General features: G+C 40.1%; 1 protein-coding gene across 2 annotated transcripts in view; it reads left to right on the top strand.

Moving 5' to 3' along the window:
• The window catches only part of RMND1 (required for meiotic nuclear division 1 homolog), a 45909-nt gene that overhangs the window by 10500 nt on the left and 15823 nt on the right, over nt 1-19586 (top strand). For both annotated transcript variants that reach the window (XM_003811501.5, XM_008963898.4), the window contains 7 exons: nt 3678-3786; nt 6996-7071; nt 10067-10106; nt 12665-12765; nt 16634-16740; nt 17660-17724; nt 18944-19020. In XM_003811501.5, coding sequence (XP_003811549.3) covers nt 3678-3786; nt 6996-7071; nt 10067-10106; nt 12665-12765; nt 16634-16740; nt 17660-17724; nt 18944-19020 — 575 coding nt within the window. The remainder of the gene's footprint in view (nt 1-3677; nt 3787-6995; nt 7072-10066; nt 10107-12664; nt 12766-16633; nt 16741-17659; nt 17725-18943; nt 19021-19586) is intronic.

Genomic DNA, 19586 nt, shown 5'->3' with positions numbered 1-19586 from the left:
GAGGCCGAGGTGGGCAGATTACCAGAGGTCAGGAGTTTGAGACCAGCCTGGCCAACATGAAGAAACACCGTCTCTACTAAAAATACAAAAATTAGCCAGGTGTGGTGGTGCATGCCTGTAATCCTAGCTACTCGGGAGGTTGAGGCGGGATAATCACTTGAATCCAGGGGGTGGAGGTTGCAGTGAGCTGAGATCGCACCACTGCCCTCACGCCTGGGCAACAGAGGAAGACTCCGTCTCAAAAAATAATAAATAGGCCGGGCGCGGTCACTGATGCCTGTAATCCCAGCACTGTGGGAGGCCGAGGCGGGAGGATCAGATGAGGTCAGGAGTTCGAGGCCAGCCTGACCAACATGGAGAAACCCCGTCTCTACTAAAAATACAAAAATTAGCCGGGCGTGGTGGCGCATGCCTGTGATCCCAGCAACTCGAGAGGCTGCGGCAGGAGAATCGCTTGAACCCGGGAGGCAGAGGTTGTGATGAGCGAAGATTGCACCATTGTACTCCAGCCTGGGCAACAAGAGTGAAACTGTCTCAAAAATATAATAATAATAAAGTAAAAAACAGAATAAAATAATAATGCCTGCCACCGCCATTAACAGACCTTGTACTCTAATGCCAAGCTGTATATGGGACAGTTGCCAGCATGTCTTCACTGGCACTATAAAATATAGCCAAGAAGATAGGCTCTGAGAGTAAGAAGTCTGTGTTGGTTAGGAGTAATTTTGTCCTGGCTCTCTGGTATAAAGCTCTCAAATGTAAATCCGGGTGGGATAATGGACTCAGCTCTGTCTGCAACATGCCACTGTGCGGAGAAGCACTCTCATGCATAAGCTTTTTATGCTGTAAACTATAGTAGCTGAAATTAAATGCCACTTTTTCAGAGGTGAATTAATGGAGAGCCTGGTGAAATTCAAAGCTTTTTGATGTATAAAACTTGATAAATGGAACTATGCCATCAATAGGCAAAGTATAACAACCTGTCTACATAGATAGTATGTAATTTCTGCACAGGTCTCTGTTTAGTTAATACATCACTGTATATCAATCTAGAATCTTGCTCCAATAAAGAAACATAAAGTTGTGTTTTGGTTTTGTTTTTGTTTGAAACGGAGTCTTGCTGCATCGCCCAGGCTAGAGTGCAGTGGTGCAATTTTGGCTCACTGCAACCTCGGCCTCCTGGATTCAAGGGATTCTCCTGCCTTGGCCTCCCGAGTAGCTGGGATTACAGGTGTGTGCCACCACGCCTGGCTAATTTTTGTATTTTTAATAGAGCCAGGGTTTCACCACGTTGACCAGGCTCATCTCGAACTCCTGACCTCAAGTGATCCACCCACCTCAGCCTCCCAAAGTTCTGGGATTACAGACATGAGTCATTGGGCCTTGCCAAGGTTTTTTTTTTTTTTTTTTTTTTTTTTTTTTTTTTGAAAAAAAAAAAGTGGTACACATTCTTAGTGCAGATGGGCTTGGCCAGTAGCACATGATGGTGAAAGCAGACGTGAGACAACAGGGAGAGGCAGGGACAGTGTGGGCTGGAGACCCTGGGCCCCCCTACTCTATCCTAGTCCATTATTATAGCCAGATCTTCCACTCGGTCAGATGATGATGGAAATCTGGATTTTGTGTGAAATCTCTCAGTTTATTGTTGACAAGTCAATTTGAATTTTAGAAACGTGATGTAGGTCAACTCTTGAGTTGGATGGTTCTCCGAGCTGCCAGTTTACAACTCCGATTCTAGCGAAAGAGACAGCCTCTGCCATTTTCAGTACAGCTACAGGAAGATCCTTCAGTGGACTAGCTTGTGACCTGCTTATCTCCTTTTTGTGCCTCTTGCTCTTCCCACTTCAGCCCAAACTAAGCACATGAGCTGTAGCCATCACAGAAGTAATTCTGACATCCAACCTAATGTACTGTGATTTCACCTAGCAAGCTTGAGTGAATTTGCCAGGTCTTGCAGAGTGGAGCCTACCCGATGTCTCGCCTGATGCCCCTTGCTAGGATTCCTTTCTTTCAGCTGGCCGAATCTTTACACACGTCGCACATCAGCTAGTTTTAACTCCATGAAGCCTTAAAAAGAACTAGTGCTCACAGGTCTAAACCTTAAGCACGTGCCTGTTCCCTGTACTCTGGTAACTCCTGATACATTTTTATTTGTATATCCCCGTGTTCCTACTTTCATATGTGACTATGGGAATTAGCTAATTTGGAAGGAATTAGTAGTTATCTGCTCATAATTAGGGTACTACATCCATTTATCCCCACATTCCCCAGTAATTTCAGCTTGTCTGACTTTTTTTCTAATTGGATTAGTCTCATTTTGTTTATGAGTAGATACTTTATTGATTTTGGATTTTTCAGTTTGCATGGATCCTCAGGTTCTCTGTTATTCCTCTACCTTTAAACCACGCATCAGAGCTGTGGAACAGATTGAGGAAGGGCAAATGGGGTCAGGCCATTTCATGAGAAAGAGCCAGGAGATACAGAATGGAGGTGGGAGGAAGGAATGAATTAATATATACTTCTCTAGAATTTCATACCAGGAATATACAGAATGGGAAAGAACTGGGGAGCTGAGAGGAGTAAATCCTAAGAATGTTGATTTAGTGACTCAAACTTGTTTTGGCCAACTAGAATCTAACAACTATTGAACAATTGTGTTAGCCACAGTCCTGAGCACTTTGTTTATTAGCTTATTTAAACTTTACAACAACCTCATAAAGTAGGCATTATTGTTATTCTGATACTCTTTTAAAATTGTAACCAACTTCTGTGCCTAAAATCTTAACTCTTATGCCAATAGCTTTCAGACTTTATTGACCACATCTTATAGTGAGAAATATATTTAACATTTTACATACATAGCGACCTAGAGTAGATATATAGATACATGTAAGTGACAGAAAACTTCATAAAATAGCATTTCCTATGAATAATACACTGTAATATTTTCTATTTAGTTTTATTTAAAAAGCTGTTTTGGGACAACTAAATTGGTATCAGAACTCACTAATGTGTTGTGACCTACAGTTTGAAAAAACACAGCATTGAGCCATAGTGCTTACCATCTGTATTTTATATAGACACAAGATGACTTTCCTCATGTGTGCAAAGGCAAGATGGGGCATGAGCCAAAGTACTAACCAAACCAAGACACATGCTCAGATTTACAGACCTTTTTGTTAAATGTTAACCAGTGTAAAAATACTGTAATTCCTTTGGGGATTTAAAGGAATCTGCCTGTACAAGAGTAGTTACAAATTAGGAAATGACCTCAAATACCAATGTTGCTTTGAAAAAGAGTCATGGAAACTCAGGGTTGGAGAGACTTAACTATCATTCCATCCAGTCACCCACGTGATGCCTTAATCATCTCTATTTTGCATTCAGTCTATGCTTGAGACACTACCAGTTGAGTGTGGCTTCCCTTTCAGAATAATCCATTCCATCTTTTTGCCTGGCGGGAGGGAGCAAGTTCTTTTCAAGATTGAGCTGAAATTTGCCTCCCAGTAACTTCATTCTCTTCATCTTCATCCCATCCCTTGTATCACCCTTGGAGATGTTTGAAGAAAATTCTGGAGTTCTAGCTTTGCAGAATGGAGTCCAATAGGGTGCTCAGCAGCCGTCACAGATGCTTCAGTCTCTTGGTAACCCATGTTATGCTCATTTCCCTGGTACAGGACCTAATGCACTGCACAGCATTTGCAACGGCAGATGAGTATCATCTGGGAAATCTGTCTCAAGATCTGGCCTCCCACGGATATGTTGAAGTAACAAGCTTGCCTAGAGGTACTTCTTCTTGAACCTGGGGCCAAGTATGTTAAAATGTATTGGATAATTTTCCTATGATACTATCTTAAGTATGTATTTGTTTGCAATTCATTTTCTTTTGAAAGGATTGTATCATAAAGGTGGATGTTGAATCTCTTTATACAGATGACAAAGTTAAGAATTAAAATGTATTTACAGAGAACTCATTAAAATCAGTATGATTTATTAAGATTATTTGTAGGATCATTATTACTTGAGGTGGTCAGAGGTCGTACTACTTCATTTCTAGCACATTAAGAAGTTATTTTAGTTTGTGTGTGTCTGTGTGTGTTTTGTGTTTTTTTTTTGTTTTTTGGGGTGGAGTTTCACTCTTGTTGCCCAGGCTGGAGTGCAATGGCGCGATCTCAGCTCACTACAACTTCCGCCTCCCGGGTTCAAGCGATTTTCCTGCCTCAGCCTCCGGAGTAGCTAGGATTACAGGCATGCGCCACCACACCTGGCTAATTTTTGTATTTTTAGTAGAGATGGTGTTTCTCCATGTTGGTCAGGCTGGCCTCGAACTCCCAACCTCATCTAATCCTCCCACCTCGGCCTCCCAAAGTGCTGGGATTACAGGTTTGAGCCACCACACCCAGCCCATTATTTTAGTCTTATAGAAGAACCATGAAGTTGATAGACATGGGGAGAGCCTTTAAAAAAAAATTTACCAGCTCAATCTAATACTTTAAAACGATTAGTTAGCCGGGTGCAGTAGCTCACGCCTGTAATTGCAGCACTTTGGGAGGCCGAGGTGGGCAGATCACCTGAGGTTGGGAGTTTGAGACCAGCCTGACCAACATAGAGAGACCCCTGTCTCTACTAAAAATACAAATAATAATAATAATAAAACGATTAGTTAGAAGATAAAAATGAAAAAGAAGAAAATTAAAATGAACTTAATTGAGGATTTTTATGGTGAAATCAGGAAGGATTCTTGAGAAATGGCTTGCTTTACATTAATTCAAAATAATTTAGGCCAGGCATGGTGGCTCAGGCCTGTAATCCCAGCACTTTGGGAGGCTGAGGTGGGTGGATCACTTGAGGTCAGGAGTTCGAGACCAGCCTGGCCAACATGGCAAAACCCCGTCTCTACTAAAAATACAAAAATTAACCAGGTATGGTGGCACGAGCCTGTAGTCCCAGCTACTTGGGAGACTGAGACACAAGAATTGCTTGAACCTGGAAGGGGAGGTTGCAGTGAGCTGAGATCATGCCACTGCACTCCAACCTGGGCAACAGAGTGAGACTCCGTCTCAAAAAATAAATGAATAGGCCAGGCATGATGCCTCATACCTGTAATCCTGCACTCTGGGAGACTGAGACAGGCAGATCGCCTGAGGTCAGGAGTTTGAGACCAGCCTGTCCAACATGGTGAAACCCCACCTTTACTAAAAATACAAAAATTAGCTGGGCATGGTGGTACGTGCCTATAATCCCAGCTACTCAGGAGGCTGAGGCAGGACAATCACTTGAACCTGGGAGGCGGAGGTTGCAATGAGCCAAGATCGTGCCACTGCACTCCAGCCTGGGTGACAGAGCGAGACTCTGTCTCAAAAATAAATAAATTACTTAGAACATTTTGATAAACTTTTACAGTGAAACTCAGGATAGCTCAATACCCAGAACATTTATTAATTTACCTAAGAGTAGCAAAAATAGGTTGAAAGCCTTCCTATAACAGCAGAAATTCTTAAGGCTCAATCCCATAGAAGATAGTTTAAATATCATTGTGATAATCCAAACAGACTGTTTGTGTGATTAGGTGACAAAAACAAGCATAGTTGACTTAGAAAGACAGAGCTATGTCTAGAGCCCCTTGGTATGAAAATTTGCCTGGAGGTATTGTTGGCTGATGCTGAAGGCTGCCAGCTGTGTGGTCTGTGCTTCACAGAATTGCAGGCTTCACTGCCCTGGGTTGTTTCAGTCGATTTTATTTTCCTTTTGGCTGCATAGGCAAACTCTGTCCTATGTAGGATGTAGTAATTAACAATTTACAAAAAAAAAAAAAAAAAATCACAGTTTTGGTCTGTGTCTGAATTGCCCATCACCCAACCTTTACCAGAAATTTCTGAAGCTTTGAGGATCCTAATTTTATGTTAATTCCGTTAAGACATACAACCTTTTGCAAATTAATAGTATATTTATTAATTGATATATTAACATTGGTTGTAATTTATATTATGGAATATATGCTTATGATAAATATCACTATACTAATATGTAAAGCAACTTCTTATGATGAATATTGGTATATTAGTATATGTTTTAACAATACTTAGGCCAGGCCCCGTGGCTTATGCCTGTATTGCACTTTGGGAGGCCAAGGCAGGCAGATGGCTTGAGCTCAGGAGTTCACGACCAGCCTGGGCAACATAGTGAGACCTCATCTCTACAAAACATAAACAAAAACTTAGCCAGGTGTGGTGGCACATGCCTGTAGTCTAAGCTACTTGGGAGGCTGAGGTGGGTGAGTGTGGGGGGTCCCTTGAGTTCAGGAGGTTGAGGCTGCATTGAGGAGGTTGAGTGCATCATGGCACTGCGCTTCAGCCTGGGAGACAGAGCAAGACCCTGTCTCAAAAAAAAAAAAAAAAAAAAATTTTTTTTTAAATAGTTGCAGGTGGCTGCAGTGGTAGCCCCTGTAGTGATTAACCTTGAAATCACATATGTTTTGAAGTGGTCAGTATCTTTATTTCTGTGTATTTTCTATTGCCCTACTTTTTATACTTTAAAATTCAGCAGGAGTAGTAGTTTGGGAATGTTAAAATTGCATTATTAATGAAATGGTATTTATAGGAAGAGAATATATTAATACTTCAAATTTTATTTTTAATTTTGTAGAAAGAAGTTTAATTCTTGACACTTAGTTGTATGGAACCTAAGACTTTATTAATTATCTGGACTAGTGATTATTGAATCAAAATGGGCATGAATGAGCTCTAATATTAATATCACAGGTTGTTGAATGTTTCATAAAAGTAATTGCTGATCATTTTTTTGGTGGTCGTATTTGCATTTTTATATATTAAATCCTTTCAGAGGCCTTAGTAGAAAGATGGTGATTGTGTTACAGAGCACTCCATGGTATATAAAGAAATGATCTTAAGTACTTTATTACAGTGTTTATAGGTGACTCTTACAACTTGTGTTACCTTGACATAGCTTTTTTGTTTGTTTATTTTAAATCACAGATGCAGCAAATATTTTGGTGATGGGTGTGGAAAATTCTGCAAAAGAAGGTGATCCTGGAACAATATTCTTCTTCAGGTAAGACAGGAAAGAAACCCCATTAGGTGATGATGGGTTTGGGTCAAGTAATTGTGGTCTTTAAAGGTGCAGGCATACCTTTCTTAACAGTAAATGTGTTCAAAATGTATTTGTGATTTAAATTTATCATTTAATTCTTATTTAATCTAGGAGAGTTTGTCACTTTTAGGAATTCTCTGGTAAACCCTCTTATAAAGTAAAGAATATTTCAAACAAGTGATTGATCTTCCCCGGGGTGTCTTTCTTTGTAAATTCGGATTTTCATGGACTAAATTTCTGGAAAGCAGCCAATTTCCCATTCATCTTTAGTGCCCCTTGTCAGACTCCTGCCCCAGGGAAACTCCCGCTACCTCCCTGCTGTCTCTTCTTGCCATTTTTTTTTTTCTCCCTTCCCCTTTGGTAGCTCTTTAAAGTTTTAGCTTACCTCTCCAGAGGTTTTAGACTAGGAGACTCACATACACACTTATTCCTTCTATCTAAAGGCCAACTCAATACTAAATACTCCACGGTAGCTGCCTGGGAATGATAACATGATAGAACCGTGTGAAATAATCTCATTTATCCTCAGCACACTCGATGAAGGTCTGTTACTCCTATTTTGCAGCTGAGGAAACTGAGGGTCATAGGGATTAAGTGAGTTACCCATAGTCATGAGACTAATACGTGGCAGAACAGAAACACATGGACCATCTGTAGGAATCCAAAGTTGAGTAAAGTTCTTGTGGTCATAATCCTTATAGTTGATGATAAGTGGAAGTTCTTTTTTCCTTTCAATGCCTGCCTTCCTTTTGACCCCATCTTTAGAGAGAATCAAGATTCCAACATTTAATTCAAGTAGAGTAATAGCATCCCTGTTGTTCCGAGTGAGGAATTTAGATTTCTGAGGGACTCTACATCAGCACTGCCCAGCAGAAATACAATGCAAGCCTCAGCTGGGCACGGTGGCTTATGCCTGTAATCCCAGCACTTTGGGAGGCTGAGGCAGGCAGATCACAAGGTCAGGAGTTTGAGACCAGCCTGGCCAACATGGTGAAACCCTGTCTCTACTAAAAATACAAAAAATTAGCCAGGCACATGGTGGAGGGTGCCTGTAATCCCAGCTACTCAGGAGGCTGAGGCAGGAGATTCACTTGAACACGGGAGGCGATGGTTGTGGTCAGCTGAGATCGTGCCATTGCACTCCAGCCTAGTGACAGAGTGAGACTCTGCCTCAAAGAAAAAAAAAAAGAAAGAAAGAAATATGCAAGCCTCATATGTAATGATACATTTTCCAGTAACCACATTTTAAATATTTTTAAAAAGATAAAATTAATTTTGAACAACACAAATATGTTTGTTAACATTATTAACATGAAATTAATTTAACAATGTATTTTATTCAACCCAGCATATCTAAAATATTATCATTTCAACATGTAATTAATAATGATATTTTTTCACTTTTCATACTAAGTCTTTGAATTTTGCTGTGTATTGTACACTTAAACTTACAGCGCATCTCAGTTTGCACCAGGCATGTTTCAAGCACTCAATAGCCACATGTGGCCTCTGAGTACCACATTGCACAGCACAGTGCATTCCTCTGGTTGGAGGAATACGCAGTTCACCAGACCTCTCTTCTGCCTGGAAGGGATTCTCTGAACTGATACTGTGGCTGTGGCTTGAAATACCTCTCAAATCCGTATCCTGCAACCTTATCCCTGCCTATTGTAACAGCTTATTGTCTCCCTGCCTGCCTGCTCACCCACCACCAGTCTGTTTGTCTGTTGTAAGCAGGGTCATTCTTCAGTGGCCATTTCTGACCACTACACTCTCCTGCCTAAATTTCCACGGACTATGAACAAATTCTCTATCACTGCATAAAGTTCCCTTCTGGATTGTCCCCTGCTTGCCTCTTTATCCTGCTTGCCCACTGCTTGACCACATCTGCAGCCACGCAGCTACTGGCTGTTTATTCTGAGATGCTGCTCTGCTCCCTCCCACCTCCTCTCTGAGCCTGTGTGTCCCCTCTGCTATGTTGTCTCCTCTTGTTTTCTCATTTGGCTGCCTCTGCTAGTCCTTTAGCAAAGGGGTCCCTCTGGTGTACATCTCATGGTATACTCTGCATACTCTTGTAGCACTGATCACACACTATTGTAATTGGTGGGCTAAGTGTCAGTCCCAGTCTTTTCTAGATTGAGGATAGGAATGAAATCATACTTATGTTTCTATCACAAATACTAAGCATGGACCCACACATATACTAAGTACTTTACTTAAGAAATGTTTCAAGAATAACATGGAGCCATTAATATTTTTACCTTTCTTTTATTTCCTCCTTTCCTTCCTCCAGTGCACTGACCCTGAGCTATAGCTCCTGTTTTTATTTACTACCTGAAACAGCTTCAACATGTCAAACTTCAGAAATCAAAACAAATGCATTCGTAGTTTTAGACCCTAAATAATGTTAAAGCCATAATCGGATTCAGAGGGCCTCCTGTGGTGTCACTGTAGTTCTGTTCCAAGCACTGTGAGCGTGGGGAGCATTATTCCATAGAGGCCTTTAACCATCTGATGCTTAAATTAACCACCATCTCTTTATTCCACAAAAATCCAGGCATAGCCCTTTATTCCTTGCACATAGTAGAGTCTGCCTAATGAGAGCTAAGACAAGGTCTCAAAAAATTTCCTTATTCTGATTTCTGTGGATCAGAATTGAACCAGGTATGAAAGAGTCTACATACGTGAAGTTATATAGTATTACAATAATGGCTATTTGTTTGGCAAACCATGTGAGAAATCATAAATTTTGAGGAGGTCAGGTTTTATCAAGAATTTTATTTTAGCTCTTATTGTAGCAAGTTCACCTAAGGACCATTATATCAAATTAGTAAGTACATCATATTTTGAAAAATCGCATCCTGTATACATTCTAGAAGTTACATGGTTTTATATACGACCCTAAAGAATGTATTCCATCTGTATCTTAGTTGTTTCTTTTATTTTTTTAAATCAGGGAAGGAGCTGCTGTGTTTTGGAATGTGAAAGACAAAACTGTAAGTGTAAATAAAAATGTGAAAATATAAAAATTTAGTTTTGTGAGAATGAATTGTTAATTAGCACAAACTGAAACATTAGAAGGGAAATTAATAGATAATGCACAACTTATTTGCTCTGCATTACATGATACTTATCAGTTTCATCTTCCAAAATATATTGTATTTTGGGTTAAGATTTCCTGCTTTTTCCTTTCTCTAGACACACACTAATTTGTGGAGAATCAGAACCATCCTAACTATACTGCAGACAGAAGTACTGTAGACTTTGCATGTTGTACTATACAAAATGTATGCAGTTAATTGGAAGCTGGTTGCATTGAGTGTTCTTTTAGGTCAAGTTGTCTAGAACTTACTACTCATAGGAAATAATTTTTTCAAGATCCAAATCAAGATTTGTTTAATACAACCATTTTAGAGGCAAATTGGTAATCTACATTAAAGCTTTATATTTAACCCAGTAATTTTACACCTAGAAATTTATCCAAAGGAAATAATCATAACTATTCATGATGATTTTTGTACAAAAATGTTCATCAGAGCAATATTTATAATGGCAAAAATTAGAAATTACCAAAATACACAATAATAGTTTGTTAAATACATCCATATACTACAGATATACTATAGATCCCCTTAGAAATCATGTAAAAAAATATCTATTTCTGGGAGATTGCCTATATATATAATACAGTTACATTAAAAGAGCAGATTATACGGCCAGGCATGGTGGCTCACGCCTGTAATCCCAGCACTTTGGGAGACCAAGGCCAGCAGATATCTTGAGGCCAGGAGTTCGAGACCAGCCTGGCCAACATGGTGAACCCCATGTCTACTAAAAATACAAAAATTAGCTGGGCGTGGTGGTGCACACCTGTAATCCCAGCTACTCGGGTAGCTGAGGCACAAGAATCGCTTAAACCTTGGAGGCAGAGGTTGCAGTGAGCCAAGATCAGACCATTGCATTCCAGCCTGGGAGACAGAGGCATACTCTTGTCTTCAAAAAAAAAAAAAAAAGCGGGTTACAAAATATAACCAATATAATCTCAGAACTGGTTAAAAAACATGCTTTATACAATCCCAATTTTACGAAAAGGAAACACACACAGTAGGTGGTCGGGAAGGGAACTTGGAGAAAAGAAAATATAAATGACCAATAAATTTAAGAAAATACAAGTTGGCTATTTGAAGTTGCAAAGATGTAAAAGGCTGATAAACCCCATTTCTTAAGAGTAGTTTCATAAATGTTGAGATTCTACATTTGGAAAAACTACTTTGGAGAGCAGGCTAGCAATATTGTAAGTGTGGGCCAGGTGTGGTAACTCACACCTGTAATGGTATCACTTTGGGAGTCTGGGGTGGGAGGATCACTTAAACTCAGGAGTTCCAGACCAGCCTGAACAACACAGTGAGATCCCATCTCTACAAAAAGTTTTTAGAAGTTAGCCAGGTGTGGTAGTGTGTGCCTGTAGTCCCAGCTACTTGGGAGGCTAAGGCAGGAGGATCGCTCGAACCCAGGAGTTTGAGGCTGCAATGAGCTATGATTGCATCACTGCACTCCAGCCTGGGTGACAAGGTGAGACCCTGTCTGTTACATATATACATATTGTGTAAGTCCACATATCTTTTGATCTAGCAATTCCTAAAGAAGTATTCCCACAAAGCCATGAAGACCTTTGCACAAGTGTGGCACATTGCAACATTGTAATGGAGAGTAGAAAAAATTCCCCATGGAGGACACACCTAGGTTGGTTAAATAAATTGCAGTTCATCTGTAAAGGAAAATAGTGTTGAAAATGTCATGTGCATAATATGATCCTATTTTACATAAAAAGCTGCATAAATATGTACATATATACACATAAAAAGTCTGGAAGGATATGCACCAAGTTTAATCATGGTTGCCTCTGGGGATTAGGATTTCAGTACAGAAGAGAGAAAGAGATGATCACCTCCCACACCTGTGTGGCTTAATTTTTTATTAGTATGTTGGGCTTCACTTTTTATTTTTTATTTATTTATTTTTTTGAGATAGGGTCTTGCTCTGTCACACAGGCTGACATTGGCTCACTGCAACCTCCACCTCCCAGGCTCAAGCCAGCCTCTCAGGTAGCTGGGACTACAGGTGTACATCACCACACCCAGATAATTTTTGTATTTTTTTGTAGAGACAGGATTTTGCCACGTTGCCCAGGCTGGTCTTGAACTTTTGAGCTCAAGGATCCACCCGCCTCTGCCTCCCAAAATGCTGGGATTATTAAAGAGATTTAAAGAATACAAATTATAATATTACTAGTGATTTTCCTTGGGTTGTGGGATAATGATAACCTTGATTTTCTTCTCCATTCTCATCTGTGTTTTCCAAATGTAAAAACAAATGAACACGTCATCCTGATTACTTTAATATCACAATGGATTTGATTTGCCTTTTCCTTAAAAACATGCAACAGAAATAATGCCTGTAAGTGTAATGAAGACTGTTATAAGCATTAAAATCATAACATACTTGAACTGAGGGAGTCAGTTATGATTTCAGATTAATCTTCCTTTTCTTCTAGATGAAGCATGTGATGAAAGTTCTAGAAAAACATGAAATTCAGCCCTATGAAATCGCACTGGTACACTGGGAAAATGAAGAACTTAACTACATAAAAATAGAGTAAGCAACTTTTCATCAAATTTATGAAAGGGGCACTTGGAATAAATTAGGTAAAGCAATAGAGGAGACAAATTATTATGCATATGGAAACTTTTTTTTTTTTTTGAGACGGAGTCTCACTCTGTCGCCCAGGATGGAGTGCAGTGGCACAATCTCAGCTCACTGCAACCTCTGCCTCCCGGGTTCAAGCAATTCTCCTGCCTCAGCCTCCTAAGTGGGACTATAGGTGTGCACCACCACACCCAGCTAATTTTTTGTATTTTTAGTAGAGATAGGGTTTCACCATGTTGGCCAGGATGGTCTGGATCTCGACCTGGTGATCCGCCCACCTCAGCCTCTCAAAGTGCTGGGATTACAGGCCTGAGCCACTGGACCTGGCCTGGAAACTTCATTTTAAGAAAAAAGTGGCCAGGCGTGGTAGCTCACACCTGTAATCCCAGCACTTTGGGAGGCTGAGGCAGGTGGATTACCTGAGGTCAGGAGTTCAGGACCAGCCTGGCCAACATGGTGAAACCCCATCTCTACTAAAAAATACAAAAATTAGCTGGTTATGGTGGTGGGTGCTTGTAATCCCAGCTACTCGGGAGGCTGAGACAGGAGAATTGCTTGAACCTGGGAGGCGGAGGTTGCAGTGAGCCAAGATCACGCCATTGCACTCCAGCCAGGGTGACAAGAGTGAAACTCCGTCTCAAAAAAAAAGAAGAAAAAGATTACTGGTACAAATACAAAGTCTAAACCATATAATAAATATTAGAAGATAAACATAATTTTTTGAACTTCTCAGGCTATCCACAAGTTAAAACAAGTCAGTAGTATAGCCCCAAAATGGAAATGTTAAGTTTCTAATCAGCCTAATCCAATAAAATAGTATGCATTTATCAAATGAACCTATCAAATTATTCCAGTAAATTTTTCTCTTAATCTAGTTTTTTCCTATTGATTTTGGGGGGTGGGGGGTATGAAAAGGAAGTATAGTGAGGGGTCAATCTAAGAGACCCACTTGTAGAAGTGTGGGTGCTGGAAGAAGTGGGACCTGGTGTACCAGTTTCACTAAGATAAATGGGTAGGCAACAGACTAGCTGATTTTCCTGACTCAGCCAGAGGGAAAAAATGAAGAGATGTTAGGGCCGAGACAGAGGCAGTATGAACAAGACGGTAGTGTCTTTTTCCTCATGGAGTTACCTGTCTAGTGAAATATGAGTCTTTGCAGGTTCTTAAGAAAGGTAGTGTTGGCCAGATTTGGTGGCTCACACCTGTAATCTCAGCACTTTGGGAGGCCAGGGTGGGAGGATCACCTGAGTCAGGAGTTCAAGACAGCCTGGCCAACATGGCGAAACCCCATCTCTACTAAAAATACAAAAATTACCCGGGCATAGTGGCGAGCGTCTGTGATCCCAGCTACTTGGGAGGCAGAGGCAGAGGCGGAGAATTGCTTGAACCTGGGAGGCAGAGGTTGCCATGACCTGAGATCGCACCACTGCACTCCAGCCTGTGCAACAGAGTGAGACTCTGTCTCCAAAAAAAAAAAAAAAGCGTTAAAAGCAGAGCTTTGGGAAGACTTGGAAGAGAGACAGAGACTAGCTATAGAAAGACCAGATGGGGATAAGAGCTGAGTAATCAGCGCTCACCACCAATAGGGCCAGTCACGGTTTTCTAAGTAAGTGCCTTCCATGTATTATTTCATTTAATCCTGGGGAAAACCCTATAATTGCAGCTAACTGGCTTTCAGATGAGATTTATTGAATCCTGTCTTGCCAAAGGGCACCTGACTGTGAGTCAGCCTGAGCCCAGTGGTGGCTGCAGTCAGAGGTAACGATATAAACCTGAGAGAGACAGCAAATGAGCAGCCTGTAGTTTTATTATCTTTAGTAGTTACTCAGCCCTTGGCCTGCAGATACGGCTCCTGTGAATCCCCTTTCTGTGTTCTATTAGGTTTACATTAAAATGGCAAAAACCGCGATTACTTTTGCACCAACCAAATACTTCCATATCAAACTACTGCTAGACCCTTGTGTGTGTGTGTGTGTATGCTTATCCACACACACACACACACACACACACGTTACTGTACAGTCTGTGAGGAGTAAAATCCTCAGTGCTTAGGATCCCAGAGTCAGTTATTTTGTTTCGTCAGAAAGACTGTCCTGGCTGCCACCTACATGGCTATTATGTGAGTCCTGCCATGATTCCAGGGATCTGCTCAGCTCTGTGGCATGGGCCCAGTTTACTCATAAAGCCTCTTGTGACCAAGCACAGTGGCTCATGCCTGTAATCCCAACACTTTGAGAGGCCAAGGCGGGCAGATCACTTGAGGTCAGGAGTTCAAGACCAGCCTGGCCAACATGGTGAAGCCCTGTCTGTACTACAAATATAAAAATTAGATGGATGTGGTGGTGCACTCCTGTAATCCCAGCTACTCAGGAGGCTGAGACAGGAGAATCGCTTGAACCCAGGAGGCGGAGGTTGCAGTGAGCGAAGATCATGCCACTACACTCCAGTCTGGGTGACAGAGCAAGACTCCGTCTCAAAAAAAAAGACCTCTTGTGACTGCTGTCTTTGCTTTCCTTCCTCCATCTGAGGCTGTCATAGCAGATGCCACCTCTCAGCCCTCCATCAGGCCCCTTGTCCCCCTCCCTTTGGCCGTCACTTCTTGTCTGACATCTTTTGTGAAGGTTTACCCTGTCTTTTTTCCATTTGCTTGTGATGTTTATATTCACACATTCCGCTCTTCCCCTGTCCCCTGTCTAGGATTCTCCACAGTCACATACTCATTTTTCACAACTTCCTTGCCTCCCTCCCCAACCCCATCATGTCAGTGTGATTTTAGATTACACTCCATATATAGTTTTATATGCAGCATTTTTTCACATAGAAATTTACTGTGAACGTTCTCCTTTTTATTAACTATCCTTCCAAAACACACTTTTAAGTTTTTCTTGTGTGGAGTGACTATTACTGAGCCAACCCCTACTGAACATTTGGTTTCTTTCCTAATTTTTTACTCTTAAACACTGACCTTTTTTTTTTTTTTGGAGACAGAGTCTTGCTCAGTCTCCCAGGCTGGAGTGCAGTGGCGTGATTTCGGCTTACTGCAAGCTCCGCCTCCCGGGTTCACGCCATTCTCCTGCCTCAGCCTCCCGAGTAGCTGGGACTACAGGCGCCCGCCACCACACCCGGCTAATTTTATTTGTGTTTTGAGTAGAGACGGGGTTTCACCATGTTAGCCAGGATGGTCTCAATCTCCTGACCTCGTGATCCACCTGCCTTGGCCTCCCGGAGTGCTGGGGTTACAGGCGTGAGCCGCCGTGCCCAGCCAACACTGACCATTTTTTTAAAAGTTTTCAGCTGGGCAAGGTGGCGCGCGCCTGTAATCGCACCACTTTGGGAGGCCGAGGTGGGTGGATCATTTGAGGTCAGGAATTCAAGACCAGCCTGGCCAGCATGGTGAAACTCTATCTCTATTAAAAATACAAAAAAATTAGCTGGGTGTGGTTGCACATGCCTGTAATCCCAGCTACTAGGGAGGCTGAGGCAGGAGAATCGCTTGAACCTAGGAGACTGAGGTTGCAGTGAGCTGAGATCGCACCACTGCACTCTAGCCTGGGCGGCAGAGTGAGACTGTCTCAAAAAAAAAAAAAAAAAAAAAAAGTTTTCTTGTATACAAATTTCTCTTTGCATCTTAGATTATTTCCTTAGGATAAACTCCTAGAAAGGGAATTACCTGGACCAAAGGATATGAGAACATTTGTAACACTCTTGATACAAATTGTCAAAATGACCTCTAGAAAGATGATATGGTGTCTTTTTCAAAGGAAAAGTTAAAGTGCTTTTTAAGATTTAGAAGGTATTATCTTTTTGCTTTTCACAGGGGACAGTCAAAACTTCACAGGGGGGAAATCAAGTTAAATTCAGAGCTGGATTTAGACGATGCCATTCTAGAGAAGTTTGCTTTCTCCAATGCTCTATGCCTTTCTGGTAAGTTACTACTGCTTATGGGATAGGGTACTACAGTTGTCATTTCATTGAGGGAAATTTAAATAGTCACGATTTTGGTATATTTTCAGAATACTCAACAAAGGCTTAGCATTCCTTTTCCTTTTTTTCCCTCCATCAGAAAAAATACCTAGTATAAAAGATAGTACTGTGCTGAAGTTACTCATTCCTTATTAATTGTATTAATAAAGCTTAACCTCTCCAAAAGTATTTTGTAGATGATGATTATATTAGCCTTTGTTTTTTTCTCTTCTCTCTATGCGATTGTTATTCTTAGATAGTCTCTAATCCAGACAGAGAAGCCCAGCCTTGTGTGACTGGGCACAGGTCCCAGTGTAGAAAAACATACTCTAGTGTTTCATAGGAATGGGACCCAGAGTCACAGTGGCTGTAAGTTTGTTCTGAAAGATCCACATCCCGAATAAAACTATACAAGTTCTTTAAGAATTTCTTTTGCCAGCAGTCTACCTTAGGTGGCTGCTGCAGTGTCCTGTCCATCCCACTCTGAGGGGCTTCGGAGATTTCTGAGGTTTACTGTTAGTCCTGAGGAGTGAAGGGGAGGCCAGGAAAGTCTTAGTTGCGCCCTATCTGCAGAGCTACCCATGGTATCAAGGTGTACCCTACCCTCCTCAGTTTCCAAGATGTAATACTAGAAAATCAAGGGTTCTACTAAATGTAGCTTTGGTCTTCCAATAGGGCATGGAAAGCGATTCAGTTTCCTCTATCCACTTTAATTCTGTCCTTTATGATAATTAACTATTCTTAAATTATATTTTCAAGGTTTTAGTACTTTTTCTTAAACTATTAGTGAAATAGTAGTGAAGATGCTGTGCAATTATGTATTTTATATACATGTGAATATGATGATAAAGAAATGTTCCATTATTAATTTTTTTCCCAGTAAAACTGGCAATTTGGGAAGCATCACTGGATAAATTTATTGAATCTATTCAGTCAATTCCTGAGGTAATTATATCAATTTTATGCTTATTCAAGGATTGATTTTTATATGGAAAAAATATGAATTTCCGAATATAACAATATATAGCTATCCATCAGTATCCATGGGAGATTTGTTCCAAGACCCCACTGGATACCAGAATCTACCAGTGTCCAAATCCCTGATATAAAATGGTATATATTTACATATAACCTATGCATATCCTCATGTATACTTTCAACCATCTCTAGATTACCTAAAATACCTAATATAATGTAAATACTATGTAAATAGTTGTTATACTGTATTATTTAGGAAATAATAACAAGAAAAAACAGTTTGTACATGTTTGGTACAGATGCAACCATTCTTTTTTCTCAAAATATTGTCAATTTGCAGTTGGTTGAATCTGCAGTTGCAGAACTTATAGAGGGCCAATTGTTTAGGAGTACAACAACATTATTATAAACAATAAGAAAACTACAGTAAACTTAAGAACTCCCAGTTACATATAAAATGACAAATTAAGAAACTTCATATTGATTACTTTTTACTTTTTAAAACTTCAAATTGTTTCCTCTGTTGGTGCAGTATTTTTTTTTTAATATTAATATAATTGAAATGGGGTCTGGCCATGTTGCCCAGGCTGGTCTCGAACTCCTGGGCTCAAGCGATCCTCCTGCCTCGGCCTCCCAAAGTTCTAGCATTACAGGCCACGAGCCACCATGCCCGTCAGTTGCAGTATTTTTAATGTAACTGAATTAAAGAAAAAAGTGAAATGTTTCTTTCTGAGAATGGAAATTATGACCACTTTTCCTGATTTAAGAAAGTGTTTTGCTAAATTATGAGAAAAACAGTGGTATGAAAAATACATATAAAGTTATATTGAAATTTCAGTATACATTAAAAATCATCATATTGTAATTAACCGTGTCTTTATTGTGAAAGAGTAATCTAATTATACTTCGGAAAGGAGGCCCTGCTTTTCTACTAAGAGATTAGGAATGTATATATCATTCGAAATGCTGATGAGAAGGGAAATGAAAAAAGAGAATATACAATTTCTACCTAATAAAATTATGAAATTTCAAGGTGAGTTAAGACATTAATCTGGGAGACAGCCATCCTAAAAAATATTTACATAGGATCCAAATTATGCCACTTCAGATTTTGCCCTGTTGACCTAATGCTTATTAGAAAGAGAGATACATGGTTTTTTGGTTTTTCCGATTCCCTCTCAACTAGGCTTTAAAAGCTGGGAAGAAAGTGAAACTATCTCATGAAGAAGTTATGCAGAAAATCGGTGAACTCTTTGCTCTAAGGTAAAAGTTTTCTCTCTAAATAAAATATTTCATATATTTAACAATCTCAAGAAAACATTCCCATAGTTGTGTGGTGAAGAGCAAACATTTACACCTTTATGGGAACTGTAGCTGTTTTCATTTCATTGATTATAAGCAGGGAGAACTCTTACCCATTAGAAGAAGTTGGGCTGTGTTAAGACTGTACTGAAAGAAATCACGCATGTGCAAAAGAGATCACGATTCATCTACATTAAACCCACATTAAGGAGCACAGTAGGTGTTCTTTGAAGGTAGAAAGACATATTCCTTGAATTTGGTTAATGGGAATTCTCTGTAAAAATATATCACTGCATCATAATGCTAAATAGACTTAATTGCTACAGAAAAGTTTCTTTGAATCTGAGACACCAAGATGCCACTGGAGAGAAAAACTGCTGCCAGTTAAACTATGACAATACTTTTTTTATCAGAGGATTAAAATTTTACACTTACTGAAATATCTTTTAATCTTAGCTGGATATAAATTATATCACATTCCCTCTTGGGCATATATGAAAAGGAAAGCATAAGAAAATAAATTATTT

Source organism: Pan paniscus, chromosome 5 (assembly GCF_029289425.2).
Source record: "Pan paniscus chromosome 5, NHGRI_mPanPan1-v2.0_pri, whole genome shotgun sequence".
NCBI lineage: Eukaryota > Metazoa > Chordata > Mammalia > Primates > Hominidae > Pan > Pan paniscus.
The sequence above is the reverse complement of the archived record's forward strand: the minus strand, read 5'-3'. Positions and strand labels throughout refer to the sequence as shown.